This window comes from Salmo salar, chromosome 12 (assembly GCF_965601325.2).
Source record: "Salmo salar chromosome 12, fSalSal1, whole genome shotgun sequence".
Taxonomy (NCBI): domain Eukaryota; kingdom Metazoa; phylum Chordata; class Actinopteri; order Salmoniformes; family Salmonidae; genus Salmo; species Salmo salar.
Window position 1 is genome coordinate 32,165,969 of NC_138302.1, and position 17,651 is coordinate 32,183,619.

General features: G+C 44.6%; 1 protein-coding gene across 1 annotated transcript; it reads left to right on the top strand.

Moving 5' to 3' along the window:
• Nucleotides 1-6,531: 6,531 nt before the first annotated feature.
• LOC106564961 (keratin, type I cytoskeletal 13) lies at nucleotides 6,532-10,371 on the top strand. Its single transcript, XM_014131518.3, has 7 exons — nucleotides 6,532-7,140; nucleotides 7,658-7,740; nucleotides 8,065-8,221; nucleotides 8,459-8,620; nucleotides 8,760-8,885; nucleotides 9,209-9,429; nucleotides 9,724-10,371. The coding sequence occupies exons 1-7, from the start codon at nucleotides 6,601-6,603 to the stop codon at nucleotides 9,920-9,922; spliced, it is 1,488 nt and encodes a 495-aa protein (XP_013986993.1). The 5' UTR covers nucleotides 6,532-6,600; the 3' UTR covers nucleotides 9,923-10,371.
• Nucleotides 10,372-17,651: the final 7,280 nt, after the last annotated feature.

Below are 17,651 nucleotides of genomic sequence, written 5' to 3' on the forward strand. Positions count from 1 at the left end.
CTTGGGGATATGATATTTGTTTGTCTGTAACTCTCTCACTCATCAATCAATCAATCAAGCAAGCAAATGTATTCATATAGACTTTTTTACATCAGCAGATGTCACAAAGTGCTTATACAGAAACCCAGCCTAAAACCCTAAACAGCAAGCAATGGAACTGTAGAGGCAAGGTGGCTAGGAAATTTGTAGGCCGTCATAGTAACTAAAAATGTGTTCTTAACTGACTTGCCTAGTTAAATAAAATTTTAAAAAGGAAAAACTCCCTACAAAGGCTGGAACCTAGGAAGAAACCTAGAGAGGATCCAGGCTCTGGGGTGACCAGTCCTCTTCTGGCTGTGCTGGGTGCAGATTATAAAGAGTACATGGCCATTAAGGCCAGATCGTTCTTAAAGATGTTCAAATGTTCATAGATGACGTCCATAGGGTCAAATAACAATCACAGGGGTTGTAGAGGGTTTGACAGGTCAGCACCTCAGGAGTAAATGTCAGTTGGCTTTTCATAACCGAGCGTAGGTCGAGACAGCAGGTGCGGTATAGAGGGAGGGAGGGAGAGAGAGAGAGAGCAAGGGAGGAGAGTCGAAGGCAGCAGGTCTGGGACAAGGTAGTACATCCGGTGAACAGGTCAGGGTTCCAACTGTTCTGCCACAGGCAGAAGCAGCAGCACGACCAGCTGGACTGGGGACAGCCAGGAGTCATCAGGCCAGGTAGTCCTGAGGCATGGTCCTAGGGCTCAGGTCCTCCAGGAGGGGAGGGAGAGAGGGAGAGAGAGAATTAGAGGGAACATATTTAAGTTCACAAAGGACAACAGATAAGACAGGAGAATTTCACCAGATAGGACAGACTGACCGTAGCCCCCCCGGTACTTAGACTATTGCAGCATAGATACTAGAGGCTGAGAAGGGGGGGGGGGGGGGGGGGGTCAGAGGACACTGTGGCCCCATAGGGCCAACCAGGCAAGATATAACCCCACCCACTTTGCCGAAGCACAGCCCCAACATCACTAAAGGGATATCAACAGACCACCAACTTACTAGCCTGAGACAAGTCTGAGTATAGCCCTCGAAGAGCTCCTCCACCACACAAGCCCGAGGGAGTGCAAGACTGGACAGGAAGATCAAGTCAGTGACTCAACCCACTCAAGTTGAGTATACTGTAGCGCAAAGAAGCCTGTCACGACGTGACACACCCCTCCTAGTGACGGCACGGAAGAGCACTTGTAAGCCAGTGACTCAGCCCCCGTAATAGGGTCAGAGGCAGAGAATCCGAGTGGAGACAGGGGAGCCGGCCAGGCAGAAACAGCAAGGGTGGTTCGTCATTCCAGTGCCTTGCCGTTCACCTTCACACCCTTGGGCCAGACTACACTCAATCATAGGACCTACTGAAGAGATGAGTCTTTAGTAAAGACAAATGTCAAGACATGGTCTGCATCTCTCACATGGATAGGCAGACCATTCCATCAAAATTGAGCTCTATAGAAGAATGCCCTGCCTCCAGCTGTTTGGTTAGAAATTCTAGAGACAATAAGGAGGCCTGCGTATTGTGACCGTAGCGTACGTATAGGTATGTACGGCAGGACCAAATCGGAGAGATAGGTAGGCGCAAGTCTATGTAATGTTTTGTAGGTTAGCAGTAAAACCTTGAAATCAGCCCTTGCCTTAATAGGAAGACAGTGTAAAGACGCTAACACTGGAGTAATATGATCCCATTCTTTGGTTCTAGTCAAGATTCCAGCAGCTATATTTAGCACTAACTGGAGTTTATTTAGTGCTTTATCCAGGTAGCCGGAGAGTAGATCATTGCAGCAGTTGAATCTAGAAGTGACAAAAGCATGGATTAGCTTTTCTGCATAATTTTGGTACAAAACCTTTCCGATTTTAGCAATATTACGTTGACGGAACAATGTTGCCTTTGAAATATACACCATCCACCGAGACAAAGTGATATCTTTCCGACAGATAAGATCTAAACCAGGCAAGAACTTGTCCGTGTAGACCAATTAGGGTTTCCAATGTATTTAAAAGAATGTGGTGATCGGTGTCAAAGCGGCACTAAGGTCAAGGAGCACGAGGACAGATGCAGAGCCTTGGTCTGACGCCATCAAAAGATAATTTACCACCTTCACGAGTGCAGCCTCAGTACTATGATGGGGTCTAAAACCAGACTGGAGCGTTTTGTATACATTATTTGTCTTCAGTAAGGCAGTGAGTTGCTGCGCAACAGCTTTTCAGATTTCTTTTTAGAGGAATGGGCAATTCGGCCGATAGTCTTTTACATTTTCTGGGTCATGGTTTGGCTTTTTCAGGAGAGGCTTTTTTACTGCCACTTTCAGTGAGTTTGGTACACATCCAGAGGAGAGGGAGCCATTTATTATGTTCAAAATAGGAGGACCAAGCACAGGAAGTAGCTCTTTCAGTAGTTTAGTTGGAATAGGGTCCAGTAGGCAGCTGGAAGTTGCCATGACTATTTTCGTGAACGTGTTGAGAGATACAGGATTAAAACACTTGAGTGTCTCCATTGATCCTAGGTCCTGGCAGTTTTGGGCAGACTCAGGACAACTGAGTTTTGGAGAAATATGCAGATTGTAATTTGCCTTCTAATGATCATGAAATCATGAACTACTTTTACGAAAATATCATCACTGCTGAACTGAAGGCCATCCTCTGTTGGGGAATGCTGCTTTTTAGTTAGCTTTGCGACAGCATCAAAATACATTTTGTATTGTTTTTATCAGTTAGGTTGGAAAAGTAGGCTGATCGAGCAGCAGTGAGGGTTCTTTGATATTGTATGGTACTGTCTTTCCAAGCTAGTCGGAAGACTTCCAGTTTGGGGGAGCACTGTTTCCATTCCAATTTTCTGGAAGCTTGCTTCAGGGCTTGTTTCTCTTTGTTAATTTGAGCTGTTCTTGCCATAATATGGACTTGGTCTTCCATAGTACACTAGATTGTGTGGTCTGTCATCTTTTTGGAGGGGAGAAGACAGATAGAGGTCACTTTACATAGTTCACGCTTCATACATTTTCTCCTTGGGGTTACTGCATGTTCATTCCTGTCAAACGTGCACATTCTTAATTGCAGAGGAGGGACAGACAAATCAAATTGATAAATGCTGAAAATCATACATTGCAGTCATTGTCAGGGCATGAGAAAGACACTCCTGTGGTTTTATCTGGGTGTGGATCTCTCCTTTGAAGAGGAAAGCTGCAGGGCACACAAGAACATAACGTCTCTCAATCTCTCTCACTCTCTCTATCTCACTCTCTCACACTCTCTCTCACACTCTAAGTAACGTGTGTACAAAAGAAAGTGGGGACTAGAGGGATGAGAGTGGGACATGGCTATGCCATTTACCCGCCCCCTTTCTCATTGGTCAGTAGCAGAATTAGGCTCAATGAGTTTCTATGTCTAAACCCTGAGTTGCGGTACAGACACACTGGTAATCCGTAGAGTACGTTGAGAAAAGGCTGAAGTTTTGTGAAGATGAGAGGAAATCAGTCATATGAGTGAGCGTGTGAGCAGGAGTACCAGGCAGATGACCTCAGCTAATTATTTTCTTACTCATTCATTCACTTATAACTTACATATCAGAAACTTGGACTGATACATCTCACCGCAACTGCCACGTAACTAGTACCAGCCTATTTGACACACAGAGCCTAGGGAAAGTCTACACACCCCATGCACAATCTGCACATTTTGCAGTCTTAAAATTACATCTAAAAGTGATTAAATTGGATTTCATTCCTACCGATCTACATACTGTAACCTACTCCACAAGTGAAAGAAAATGTATAGAACGTTTTGCGTCTTCACACCCCAGAGTTAATACTGGGTGGAAGCACCTTTGGCAGCCATTACAGTTGTGAATAATACAATTCTAAAAACTTTAGACAGCTGTAAGAGCTGTCGTCGTAATAAGACCAAGGTGCAGCGAAGGATGTGTATTAATTTTAAAAATGAACCACTACAAACAAAACACTCGATAGCAACGACAGCAAACAGTCCTGTCTGGTCCCAAATGAACAAAACAGAAAACACTAGACAGAAACAATCACCCACCAACCCCAAAGGAAAAAACAGGCTACTTATGTGTGACTCCCAATCAGCAACAACAAACTACAGCTGTGCCTGATTGGAAGCCACACGGCCAAAATTAACGAAACAAACCAACCTAGAAAAAAGAACATAGAACGCTCACCCAATGTAACACCCTGGCATAACCAAAATAAAGAACAAAAACCCCTCTCTATGGCCAGGGCGTTACAACAGCTCTTAGGGCAACGTTTATCCATTGTTTTTGGACTGAGACTGGAGCACTCAGGAACACTCAACACCTATTGGAATGCCATTCTTAAGGATCTTTGGCTGAAAAATACACCTTTTTACCTGTGCTTTGCACCTTTCATATTACATTTGATATTGACAAACCACACAGTCCCTGCCGGTAACAGGCATACCCATAAGGTGATTTTGCCATCACAAAGCTTGAAAATACACAGGGTTTCAACCTGCGTTGTGATGTCAGGATCAAAATAAATATGAAAGGAGCAAAGCCCAGGTAAAAAAAAACTCGCCTCAGTCTTCTGAAAACCTAACTCTGGGATAGTTTTATTTTTCAGCTGGACAATTGCAATTTTTCCTTCACTTTAAAATGACGATTAGGTTGTGTATATCCATATAAAAAATATATAATTTAATACATATTTAGAGTACATTTTAAAGCAGCAAAATGTGAAGACTGTGCAAGGGGTGTGAAGACTTTCACTAGGCACTGTAACTACAGTGGTTAAATGTCACTTTTTGATTTTGACATCTTCTAATAAGACCATGTTGACTGACAGCTAGCTAGCTATAGTGCTTTCCAACATATTCACCAATGTCACAATCTTGCATTCTACTGCAAATCATTAACATAACTTGCATTGGCTTGAACAAATGTAAATCAACTTTTCCATGTACAGCATGTGAGACTCAAATTGTAACCTGGAAGAAATTCTCTGGTTATATGGAAATATGCAAACAAGCAATAGCTTGTTCTTGCACGCTGCAGATGTCAAGTACCCTGCCAAGGTGTTAAGGGAAAAGAACAGGGCCCACATTCACAAAACCTTCTTACTAAGAAATGTCTTCTTAACTGACATTTTTTTCCTTAACTAGACTTAAGAAGAAAGTTAAGCAAAGTTGCTATTCCTCAAATGTTATTGGAAATGTTTCCAATTTCTTATGTTTCTCCTACTTCCTATGTTTCTCCGTAAGCAAGAAGTTAAGAAGAAATTAGATTCTTGAACATAAAGTTATTGGAAATGTTGTTAATTCCAAGATAGCCAAACCCTTGTCTTAAACTCAGGGCAGTGAGAGAAAAAGCTCATGAACGCAATTGAACATGTTTAATTCACTCACAAACTTCATCTGAAAGTTTCAGTATTGATTATTTAAATCCAAGAACATGTTTTAGAACAGTAATCTCAGTAAGAAATATGCTAACATGATTGCCATTGCCATTGCTAGCTAGATAGCTAGCTAAAATTGTCAACTAGAAACAAAAGTTTGCAAGAAAACAATTAAATCTTAAGATATTGTTGAGGAATTGCACTTACGAACTATCTTATAAACGTTTTGTTTTCTTAAGAAGCTTCTAGTGTTTTGTGAATCTGGGCCCAGTACTTTAATCCCATCTGGGGTGAGATTTCCAGGGGTACAATGCCCGGAGTAATGACTCATCCCATGGGGGCTATAAAATTGTACTTTTGTCAGTCCTGCAGACTCCTACAGTAGATGGAACATGCATAAAGTTGAGTGAAACTTAATACAATAGTACCTGAGTATGTGCATAAAATCACAAAACTATGAAGGAACAATGGACTGTTGCGTTGAAGGAAAAGAAAAGGAGATTTTCTTGCGAGATATCAGTGTGTGAGTAAAAGACAGGTCTGTTTGGGGAGAATGTTGTCTGGGTGTCAAGTGAAAGATCAAATTGTACCGTAAAGTTTCAATTAACTGCATGCATCTCTGCAACTTGTTTCTTGGTAAGATAACATGTACAGGTAAATAGCCATTCAGTGTATGCTCAAGAAACATGGCAAAGCTCACCTGTCACAGCATGTCAAAGTTATACTGTGTGTGTTGACCTACCTGGGGCTAATAGAAGCAGGCGTGTCCATGCCTTCAAACAGATACTTTTACGGGAGAGGAATTCCAACTCTTTATGGGTGTGTGCACATTTATATGTCTGTGTGAGTTCCTGCAAGCACCCTGCAGGCAGAAGCCATATATAAAGTGAGATGGGGAGAGTGGAGTCACGCAACAATAGTATATTTTCAATATTTGCGTATCCACACATACAGTACATATCTATCCTCTTCCATCTCCTTCTGCATCCTAGCGTGTCAAAGTATGGGGGAGGATCCCCTGCCCTACATGTTGTAAATCCTCCCTGTATTCCTCCCTTCTCTACTCCTCCCTTCTGCATCTCCCACCCATGTCCTCCTCCCACCCTCCCTCCCTCTTTCTGCCCTTTGCAGCATAAAAAGGGAACGGTGGCTGGGCAGTGCACCACATTCTCTCTCCTCTTCACCCCAGGCAGGCAGACTCCCTCTCAGCAGCCATGTCCTTCTCCAGATCTAGCATGTCCTACAGCAGCGGCGGTGGAGGCGGAGGTGGCACCATGTCCATGAGGTCTGGAGGTGGAGGTGGAATGGGTATGGGCTCCTCCCGCTTCTCCTCGATGGGTGGTGGTGGCGGTGGAGGAGGCCGTGTCACTGCCATGAGGGCCGGCAGTGTGTATGGAGGTGCAGGAGGCTCTGGGGTGCGCATCTCTAGCTCCTCATTCGGTTCCGGTGGCGGAGGTGGTGGTGGCGGTTATGGTTTCGGAATGGGAGGGGGTGGCGGCGGTGGCGGTTTTAGTTTCAGCATGGGAGGGGGTGGTGGTGGCGGTGGAGCCGACATTAATGTGTCGGTCAATGAGAAGGCCACAATGCAGAACCTGAACGACCGCCTGTCCACCTACTTGGAGAAGGTGCGCATGCTAGAGGCAGCCAACGCCGAGCTGGAGCTGAAGATCCGTCAGTTCATGGAGAGCAAGACGTCCCCCAGCGCTCGCGACTACTCTGGCTTCTACGCTACTATCGCCGACCTGCAGGACAAGGTACGTGACGTGTTTCCTAGATGGCAAGAGCACTCAATAACGACATCACAGCATGTCAAAACATGATAATGTCTGCAAAGTGACAATGTTATCCTTTGCTAGAGAGTAAAGGCGACATCGGCTTGTTTTTCCAACAAGTTAGTGAGAGTGATATATGAACATTGTAAAATGTGTTATAACTGATTCAACCAAGGCACCAAAGATAGATGCAAAGACAGTATCCATACTTGCAGCTGAAGCATTGAAAATTAAGCCGATCATTGAAGCTATTCCTTCCTCTCTTTTAAGAGCCCCTAGGCGATTGCAGAAGGAGCAATTTGTTTCTTTGATCCATGCTTTACAATGATCATATAGACGGCAGGTTCCCTGTAATGCAATTATGAGCTAATATTTACAGTGCAACTGAAACTCAGAATTCAATGATTACAATGTGGGATCAAAGTTTGTGTGTACTGCATTAGTGTGAAATTACACGCATGCACCATCCAGAAATGTTTTGCCATCCTCCACCTCTCAGATCCAGGCTGCCACCCGCGTAAACGGAGGTATCTATCTCAGCATCGACAACGCAAAGCTCGCTGCAGATGACTTCAGAACGAAGTAAGTACACCCAACACCATCCACAGATACAGTACACTGCTGGTGCATTACATTAACCACATGGAATAACCCCAAATCTGTAAAAACCCTCATACTGTTTTTTATTACATTTTGTGTTGAATCTATTAAAAGTAAACCAAATGACATTACCCTTCACTTCCACCATAACCACACCCACCCAACAGACATATCAGAAGCCTGGTGTTACTTTCTGTTATTTTCCCAAAACTTAATGCAATACTAACTAGAATCTATAAACCCTGCTATTCTCACAGAGGAACACATTCCGACAGTTCTTTGACCTAAGCTCTCTCCATCTCTCAGGTATGAGAACGAGCTGGCCATGCGTCAGTCGGTGGAGGCGGATATCGCCGGGCTGAAGAGGATGCTGGACGAGATGACCATGGCCAGATCTGACCTGGAGATGCAGATCGAGGGGCTGAAGGAGGAGCTCATCTATCTCAAGAAGAATCATGAGGAGGTGGGTGTGGGCTGATGGAACATATCCATACAGTCCCTTAATGTATTACATCTATTGACCATGTCAACCTGCTATGGGTCTTCACTAGAACACCATTGCTGGCTTTCAAGCACATCTGTATCAAGCAATGGTGTTCAAATGTATAATGAACACAGAGGGCAGGTCAAGTTGTTACCATCAGGCAGTGGTCAGTCATGTCTTAATCCTTTAAACTCACCACTATGTTTTTCTCCAAAGGAGCTTCTGGCCATGAGGACGCAGATGACTGGACAAATCAACGTGGAGGTGGACGCAGCACCACAGGAGGACCTGTCCAGAATCATGGCTGAGATTCGTGAGCAGTACGAGGCCGTTAGTGCCAAGAACCAGCGCGACCTGGAGGCCTGGTTCCAGACCAAGGTAGAACCCCTAGAAGCCCTAAACTATGTTCATGGTGTAGATGTTTCTTTACTTCTAGTTGGTAACGCTGTCACATTCTATCATGAGCTGAAATGTTGACTTGTTTCTGTGATGATTGACCACTTATTGTGTTTAACAGACAGAGACGTTGAACCAGGAGGTGGCGTCCAGCACAGAGGTTCTCCAGACCTCCAAGTCAGAGATCTCAGAGATCCGTCGCACACTGCAGGGCCTGGAAATTGAACTACAGTCACAGCTCAGCATGGTGAGGCGTAATTACAAACATCTGACCAAGGACCACAGTTTAGGGCACATTATGTACGCAACTTTCTGCAACTTTTATCAATAATCAACGTTTGACTCTTTCATCGTTCTCAACCATCCCTCAAGTATCTCACTTTCACCTGGACTCTAACACTATCCCTCAAGTTGTTGTAGCCAGGCACCACTCCATTACTATAGCTAACCTCTACCTGCCTTCACATTCAATTACTAGTGCTAACTTCTCAGTATGACAGTAAACATATCAAATTCCAAACCTACTCCCACAGTTTTTGACCCATCATCTCTGTCTCTCTCGGCCAATAGAAAGGCTCCCTGGAAAACACGCTGGCGGAGACGGAGGGCCGTTACTCCATGCAGCTGGGACGCCTCCAGAACCAAGTGACCAGTCTGGAGGAGCAGCTAGTGTCCCTCCGCAGCGACATGGAACGCCAGGGCCAGGAGTACAAGATGCTGCTGGACATCAAGACACGCCTGGAGATGGAGATCGCTGAGTACAGGAGGCTGCTGGATGGAGAGGCTAGCGGGTAAGGCAGGAAGCGATTGGACAGAGGGGGGCCAATGAGACAGACAGGGATGTGGGAGGAGAGTGTTACATCTTTGTGGGATGGGAAGAGGGGTGACACTGGACCTTGAAACACATGAAATAAATGTATGTCTCCTTTAACATTTGATTTAAAAAATAATGTTCATTTGAAGTTGACCTTACTGTGAGCCATGGTTACTTTTGACATGAATCTACTGCTACGTGACCTTTTATTAGATCCTTATTATGATCATAGATGCTAACTATGCTAACCATGAGTTTCCCTTCCTCACAGCCTCAGCTCCTCGAAATCCGGCCACGGCTCCTCCAGCTCGCACGTCAGCTCCTCCAGCTCCGGCCTCAGCTCTGCTGTCAGTTCCTCCAGCTCCGTCCCCAGCTCCTCCACCTCCACCACACGCAAAGTGGTGATCGTCACAGAGGAATTAGTGGATGGCAAGGTTGTCTCCACAAGTGAAACCAAACATACCTCTTAAGGTCCCACACACACAGCGAGCACTGCAGCAAGCAACGGGTTATTAACCCCATAGAAATATAATCACTAGAATGGGTATAGGAAATGAAAGGCCAGCACATGGAATATTAGTGCTTCGTTCATGCACCCTAAAATACAACGTTACCACTTAAACAAAGTCTTCGTCAGATGAAAAATCCCTATTTTCGTTATCTGTCTTATTTTTTAATATCAGCATTGGTTAACTCTAGTTTAAGATGTGAATTCCATCCTCCTATTCTTTCTAGAATGGCTAAAGCCCCTCAGATACCCATTATGGAACATTGACTTGAATGGGGATTTATTTTCTGGTAATTCTATTTCTATGGTTAACACCTCCAGAACAACATATTCTACTACATCTGGATGGGACACCAACAACAGACCCCATTGTGAATACAATAAAGATGCTCTGACTTGCTGACACCATCATTCTGTTTTCTGTGTCTTTCAACTTGATGTATCTGATCTGGCATGCTCCTATACATCTGACTATCATATAGGTTGTCATCTTTTGCACATGAGGCCAATTCTATTGTCTTGGGAAAGTATATGTTTCAGTATGATCTTGAATATAATTATGACATTCACTTGTACTGAGTTTAATACTAGGCAAAAACATTTAAATATTGATAGTAGAAACGTTGAAAGTTGTCAGCAAATTTATATAATTCTATCTCTATTAAGAACATTTCAGAGTTTTAGATTCAGAGTTGTATACTGTAGAGAAAGTGTTTGTGGAGTCAACTGTAGAGCTGGAAACCATGTTTTGGTGGAAAGATTTAGATTTGAAAACAAGTCATTTGAAATTAGATGATAGAATGTAAATGCTATGACATCCATTCTCCAAGATTCATATTTTCAGTCTATGATAAAGAATGAATATCTCTATAACAAGTGAAACCACACAGTCCATTCTCATTTAACCACATAATCTTTATTGATGGTTCTGTTGACAAATTATTACTTGATCTCATCCACATCCACATCGAGGTTCTGGGTGGTCTCCATCAGAACTACCATGTAGGTCTATGGAAGTAGGTCAGGTGCACAAGCCTTCTATTTTTTATATTGAAGTCAATGTAGCCAGAGGAGGATGGAAAATTGCTGTCCTCTGGATACACCAGGGTGCTACCATAGAGAGTCCTGTTGAGACTTTTGTAGACCTTCATTGTGAAAGTGTGTTTTAGGCAATCAGGTATTTGGTGATGATTAGAATTTTTTATTTTTTTGTATTTTTCTGAAAATCACTGAGTTGGCTGGTCCTCCACAGTTACACAACATCAGTAGTCATTGGAGTTAGATGATGGTACCGTTCACTTTGACTGATATGACTGTGGGAGACTTGTTGAGTGCTCTACTCAAAGTTGTGCACAGCCATAAACCAAAATGCAGACCACATAAACACTACATGGCCAAAAGTATGCGGACACCTGCTCGTCGAACACATCATTTCAAAGTCATGGGTATTAATATGGAGCTGGTCCACCTATGCTACTATAATAGCCTACACTATTCTGGGAAGGCTTGCCACTAGATGTTGGAACATTGCTGCAGGTACTTGGTTCCATTCAGCCACAAGAGCATTAGTGAAGTTGGGCACTGATATTGGGTGATTAGGCCCGCAGCTGGCGTTCCAATTCGTCCAAAAGATGTTCAATAGAATGTCATTGTACGCTGTGGCGTTAAGATATCCCTTCACTGGAACTAAGGGGCCTATCCCAAACCATGAAAACCAGCCCCAGACCACCAATATGCCGGTAGTGTTTTCCTGGCATCTTCCAAACCCAGATTAGTCTGTCGGACTGCCTGTTGGTGAAGCGTGATTCATCACTCCAGAGAACACTTTTCCACTGCTCCGTAGTCCAATGGCGATGAGCTTTACACCACTCTATCAGATGCTTGGCATTGCGCATGGTGGCATTAGGCCTTTGCGCTGCTGCTCGGCCGTGGAAACCTATTTCATAATGCTCCCGACTAACTGTTTTTGTGCTGACATTGCTTCCAGAGGTAGTTTGGAACTCGGTAGTAAGTGTTGCAATAGAGGACAGACAATTTTTACGTGCTTCAGCTTCAGCACTCGGCGGTCCCGTTCTGTGAACTTGTGGCCTACCACTTCGCGGCTGAGCCGTTGTTGCTCCTAGGGCTTTCGACTTCACAATAACAGCACTTACAGTTGACTGGGACAGCAATAGCAGGGCAGACATTTGACAAACTGACCTGTTGGAAAGGTGGCATCATATGACAGTGCCACGTTGAAAGTCACTGAGCTCTTCATTAAAGCCATTCTACTGCCGATGTTAATTTATGGAGATTGCATAGCTGTGTGCTCGGTTTTATACACTTGTCAGCAATGGGTGTAGCTGAAATAGCCACATACTTTTGCCATGTAGTGTATGAAAGATGATATAGTGATTTATTCATTCAGATGAATTTAAAAAATGTTTTGTGAAGAAGCGTGCCCCATGAAATGACTCCACCGCCGTGGCGATGAGAGGTAGCGGGTAAGTGAAACCCACTGTGATGGAATTTAGACCTCTAAAGTCAATGCACGGACGCAAACCTCCATCCTTCTTCTTCACAAAAAAGAAGCTTGAGGAGACGGGTGACATGGAGGGCCAAATGTATCCCTGCCTCAGCGATTCAGTGACATATGTCTCCATAGCCACCGTTTCCTCCTGTGACAGGGGATACACGTGACTCTTGGGAAGTGCAGCGTTAACCTGGAGGTCTATCGCACAATCTCCTCGTCGATGAGGTGGTAATTGAGTCGCCTTCGTTTAACTGATGGCGATAGCCAAATCGGCATATTCAGAGGGAATGCGCACAGTAGAGACTTGGTCCGGACTCTCCACCGATGGAAACTCCCACACATCTACCCGAGCACTCCTCTGACCACCCCTGAAGAGCCCCCTCTCTCCATGAAATATTAGGATTGTGATCAGCTAAGCAGGGAATCCCCAGCACCACCGGAAACGCAGGGGAATCAATGAGGAAGAGGCTAATCCGCTCCTCATGACCCCCCCGCGTTACCATGACCAGTGGAACTATGGCTTCCCTGACCAGCCCTGACCCAAGTGGTCGACTATCTAAGGCGTGCACGGGGAAGGGTTGGTCCAACTGAACCAAAGGAATCCCTAACTTACTCGCGACCCCACGGTCCATAAAACTCCCAGCTGCGCCTGAATCGACTAGCGCCTTATGCTGGGAATGAGGGGAAAACTCAGGGAAAGAAACCAATACATGCATATGGCCAACAGGGGGCTCTGGGTGAGCCTGGTGCTGACTCACCTGAGGTGTCTGAGTAGTGCTCTGCCTGCCATCTCGACTCCAAAGCTCCTCCAGTACCGGTCAGCAGTGTGCCCTCTCCGACCACAGTTGGTGCAGGAGAAGACTCCCCCTCCTGTCTTCCTAGCTGCAACACCACCTATCTCCATGGGCGTTGGAGCAGGAGTGCTGGGAGGTGGAACAAAGAGGGCCTGATCGGGCAGCCAGCAAGTTGTCCAATCTTATGCACATGTCAATGAGTTGGTCCAGAGTCAGAGTGGAGTCCCTACATGCCAGCTCCCTGCAGAGGTCCTCTCTAAGGCTACACCTATAATGGTCCATCAGGGCCCTCTCATTCCACCCTGAGCCAGCGGCCAGGGTCCGGAACTCCAGCGCGAAGTTCTGAACACTTCTCGTCTCCTGTCTTAAATAGAACAGCTGCTCACCCGCTGCTCTGCCCTCTGGTGGATGATCGAACACAGTGTGGTGGCTAATTTCCGCATTACCAAATGAGGAGTTACAAACACACCAGTCCGAGTTAAACTACATCTTTAATACTTAAGATACTTTTGCAAAAGTTCTTGACCCCCAATAATGCACTCTCTCGAATGAATCATTTAATGAGGTGATTACAGAATGGCTACAGGGATCTTTTATAGCAACGATACAGCCCCTTCAACGTACATTGACAAACCACAGATACTTAGTAACAGTTCACAAAGGTTAAGTTTTGTATGACAGATATCAATAAAACACATCAGACAGTAACTGCTATGTCAACAGGATTAATGGTATAGCCCAGTATCTGGTCTCCTTAGTACCGTCCCTCCCTGGTACGGTATTGAACAGAACGATTTCATCCAATGGCATATATCAATTGTCAACTCTAGATACTCCCATCTCAAGCAAACCCCCTCTTGACCCCACTCCTGGACAGGCTCACTGGGGGGAGTGAGCCTCTAGGCCATATATTATTACAGGATAAGTGTGAGATCTAAGAGAGGACATACAAGGGTCCATTTACTGCCATAATCCTCCCCACAATAAAGAAAAGGAGGGAGTGACTTGCTCACAGACATTGTGGAGACAAGTCATTGGTTCCCCATTAATCACGCCATCCCTTCACATGGTTTAAGAAATAGGTAAAGACACATTCCCATGACGACAAGTCTGACCTCTCCCTTCTCTGGGCCCCAAGTGTCTGAGCCCCAGCTAAGGTAGACGTGCAACTGAAAAGACACCAGAGTCCAATGGACACTTTCTAATGACAAGTACCTCAAATAAGCATATTATACTAATAAAACATCTTAATTATCTATGTTACCCAACTAATTCTGATTCGTCCACGACAACAGCCCGGAAGCGACGGGTGAATTCTGGGTAATGGTCCCTAGCAGAATCCGGACCCTCCCAGACTGCGTTGGCCCATTCCAGGGCTTTAACAGTAAGACAGGAGACGAGGACGCTGACGCTCTCCTCTCCCGAGGGAGTCGGGTGAATGGTCGCCAGGTAAAGTTCCAACTGGAGCAGGAACCCCTTACACCCGGCAGTCGTCCCATCGTATTCCCTCTGGAGAGCGAGTTTAATCCTGCTGGGGCTGGACGCCGTCGGTGATGGTGGTGGCGCAGGTTGGAGAGCAGCTGAAGGTGGTGTAGGGAGAGCGCTTCTCTCCCAACTCTCCATTCTTGCTAATACTTGGTCCATGGCCGATCCCAGACGATGTAGGATGGTGATGTTTTGCGCGACACGCTCCTCCATAGATGAGTGGGGCGCGTCCACTCCTGCTGACTCCATTATATTTGGTGCGGGATTCTGTCAAAGCTCACTAGAGTGATGGGGTGAAGTCAGGCGCAGGAGACCAAAGATGCGTTAAGTCCAACAATACCATAACCAGGCTATGAACAAGGAAAAATGAACCAGACAAAAAATAATGTCCACCTCAACAGGGTCGGAACACAGTCCAGAAATAAAATAATGTTCTTCCACGAAAATATATCGGGAAAACAAAACAACCCCAAAACCCCACGACAGGTAACAACGAACAATCCCGCACAAAACCTAAACGTAGAAAGCAAGACTAAATACCCCACTAATTACCTAAACTCAAAACAGGTGTGACACAAAACAGACAAAACCAAACGAACAGGAAAAGGGGATCGGTGGCAGCTAGTAGGCCGGCGACGACGACCACCGAGCGCCGCCCGAACAGGGAGAGGAGCCACCTTCGGTAGATTTCGTGACAAATTGATTGCATTCGCCTGGCACCTTGTTTGTGTGAACATGCCAATGTAAACTGACTGACTGACTGCACCCTTCTGACTTAGCATTGCTCAGAAAATACCATAATTTCACAATTGTAATATGACACAGATGATACACTTTGGATTTGAATCCATTTCAACTAGATTGTGGTCTAGAAATTACTGCTTCAGGATGTCTTCTTTTAGACATACAGTTGAAGTCGGAAGTTTGCATACACCTTAGCCAAGTACATTTAAACTCAGTTTTTCACAATTCCTGACGTTTAATCCTAGTAAAAATTCCCTGTCTTAAGTCAGTTAGGATCACAACTTTATTTTAAGAATTTGATATGTCAGAATAATAGTAGGGAGAATGATTTATTTCAGCCTTTATTTCTTTCATCACATTCCCAGTGGGTCAGAAGTTTACATACACTCACTTCGTATTTGGTAGCATTGCCTTTAAATTGTTTAACTTGGGTCAAATGTTTCGGGTAGCCTTCCACAAGCTTCCCACAATAAGTTGAGTGAATTATGGCCCATTCCTCCTGTCAGAACTGGTGTAACTGATTCAGGTTTGTAGGCCTACTTGCTCGCACACGCTTTTTCAGTTCTGCCCACAAATGTTCTGTAGGATTGAGGTCAGGACTTTGTGATGGCTACTCCAATACATTGATTTTGTTGTCCTTAAGCCATTTTGTCACAACTTTGGAAGTATGGTGGAGGTCATTGTCCATTTGGAAGACCCATTTGCGACCAAGCTTTAACTTCCTGACTGATGTCTTGAGATGTTGCTTCAATATATCCACATACTTTTCGTCCCTCATGATGCCATCTATTTTGTGAAGTGCACCAGTCCCTCCTGCAGCAAAGCACCCCCACAACATGATGCTGCCACCCCCGTGCTTCACGGTTGGGATGGTGTTCTTCGGCTTGCAAGCCTCTCCCTTTCTCCTCCAAACATAACAATGGTCATTATGGCCAAACAGTTACATTTTTGTTTAATCAGACCAGAGGACATTTCTCCAAAAAGTATGATATTTGTCCCCATGTGCAGTTGCAAACCATAGTCTGGCTTTTTTATGGTGGTTTTGGAGCAGTGGCTTCTTCCTTGTTGAGCGGCCTTTCAGGTTATGTCGATATAGGACTCGTTTTACTGTGGATATAGATACTTTTGTACCTGTTTCCTCCAGCATCTTCACAAGGTCCTTTTTTCTGGGATTGATTTGCACTTTTCGCACCAAAGTACGTTCATCTCTAGGAGACAGAACGCGTCTCCTTCCTGAGCAGTATGATGGCTGCGTAGTCCTATGGTGTTTATACTTGCATACTATTGTTTGTACAGATGAACATGGTACCTTCAGGCATTTGGAAATTGCTCCCAAGGATGAACCAGACTTGTGGAGGTCTACAATTTTTTTTCTGAGGTCTTGGCTGATTTCTTTAGATTTTCCCATGATGTCAAGCAAAGAGGCACTGAGTTTTAAGGTAGGCCTTGAAATACATCCACAGGTACGCCTCCAATTGACTCAAATGATGTCAATTAGCCTGTCAGAAGCTTCTAAAGCCATGACATCATTTTCGGGACTTTTCCAAGCTGTTTAAAGGCACAGTCAACTTAGTGTATGTAAACTTCTGACCCACTGGAATTGTGATACAGTGAATTATAAATGAAATAATCTGTCTGTAAACAATTGTTGGAAAAATGTACTTGTGTCATCCACAAAGTAGATGTCCTAACTGACTTGCCAAAACTATAGTTTCTTAACAACAAATTTGTGGTATTAGTTGAAAAACAAGTTTTAATGACTCCAACCTAAGTGAATGTAAACTTCCGACTTCAACTGTATTTGTTCATGCGAAGGAGGTCTGTTTGTTCCTACGTTGGGGACATTGTGTTTGCGGAAGAACCAGCTACAGAATTCCAATGGACAGAGATTGAGTTCTGGGTGAATCTAGGGACTGTCAGTGGCTCTATGTGCTGTTGCGCTCGGCTCCGCTCTCTGTGACTTGGTTGTATACAGCCACATACAACCAGGAAATTAGTTATGAGTAATTAAAAGGCAAAGTCAGGTGAGGAGGTATATTTTAGTTTTTACAAACTTTAGACAAGTCTTTGGGCAACATTTATCCATTGTTTTTGAACTGAGGCTGGACCACTCAGGAAAACTCAACACCTCTTGGAAAGCCTTTCTGGCATGTCTT

Coding starts and splice junctions, on each gene's coding strand:
- LOC106564961 (XM_014131518.3), top strand. CDS start 6,601: ATGTCCTTCTCCAGATCTAGCATGTCCTACAGCAGCGGCGGTGGAGGC. Junction 8,222..8,458: donor TCAAGAAGAATCATGAGGAG/GTGGGTGTGGGC, acceptor TTTTCTCCAAAG/GAGCTTCTGGCCATGAGGAC. Junction 8,886..9,208: donor TACAGTCACAGCTCAGCATG/GTGAGGCGTAAT, acceptor CTCGGCCAATAG/AAAGGCTCCCTGGAAAACAC.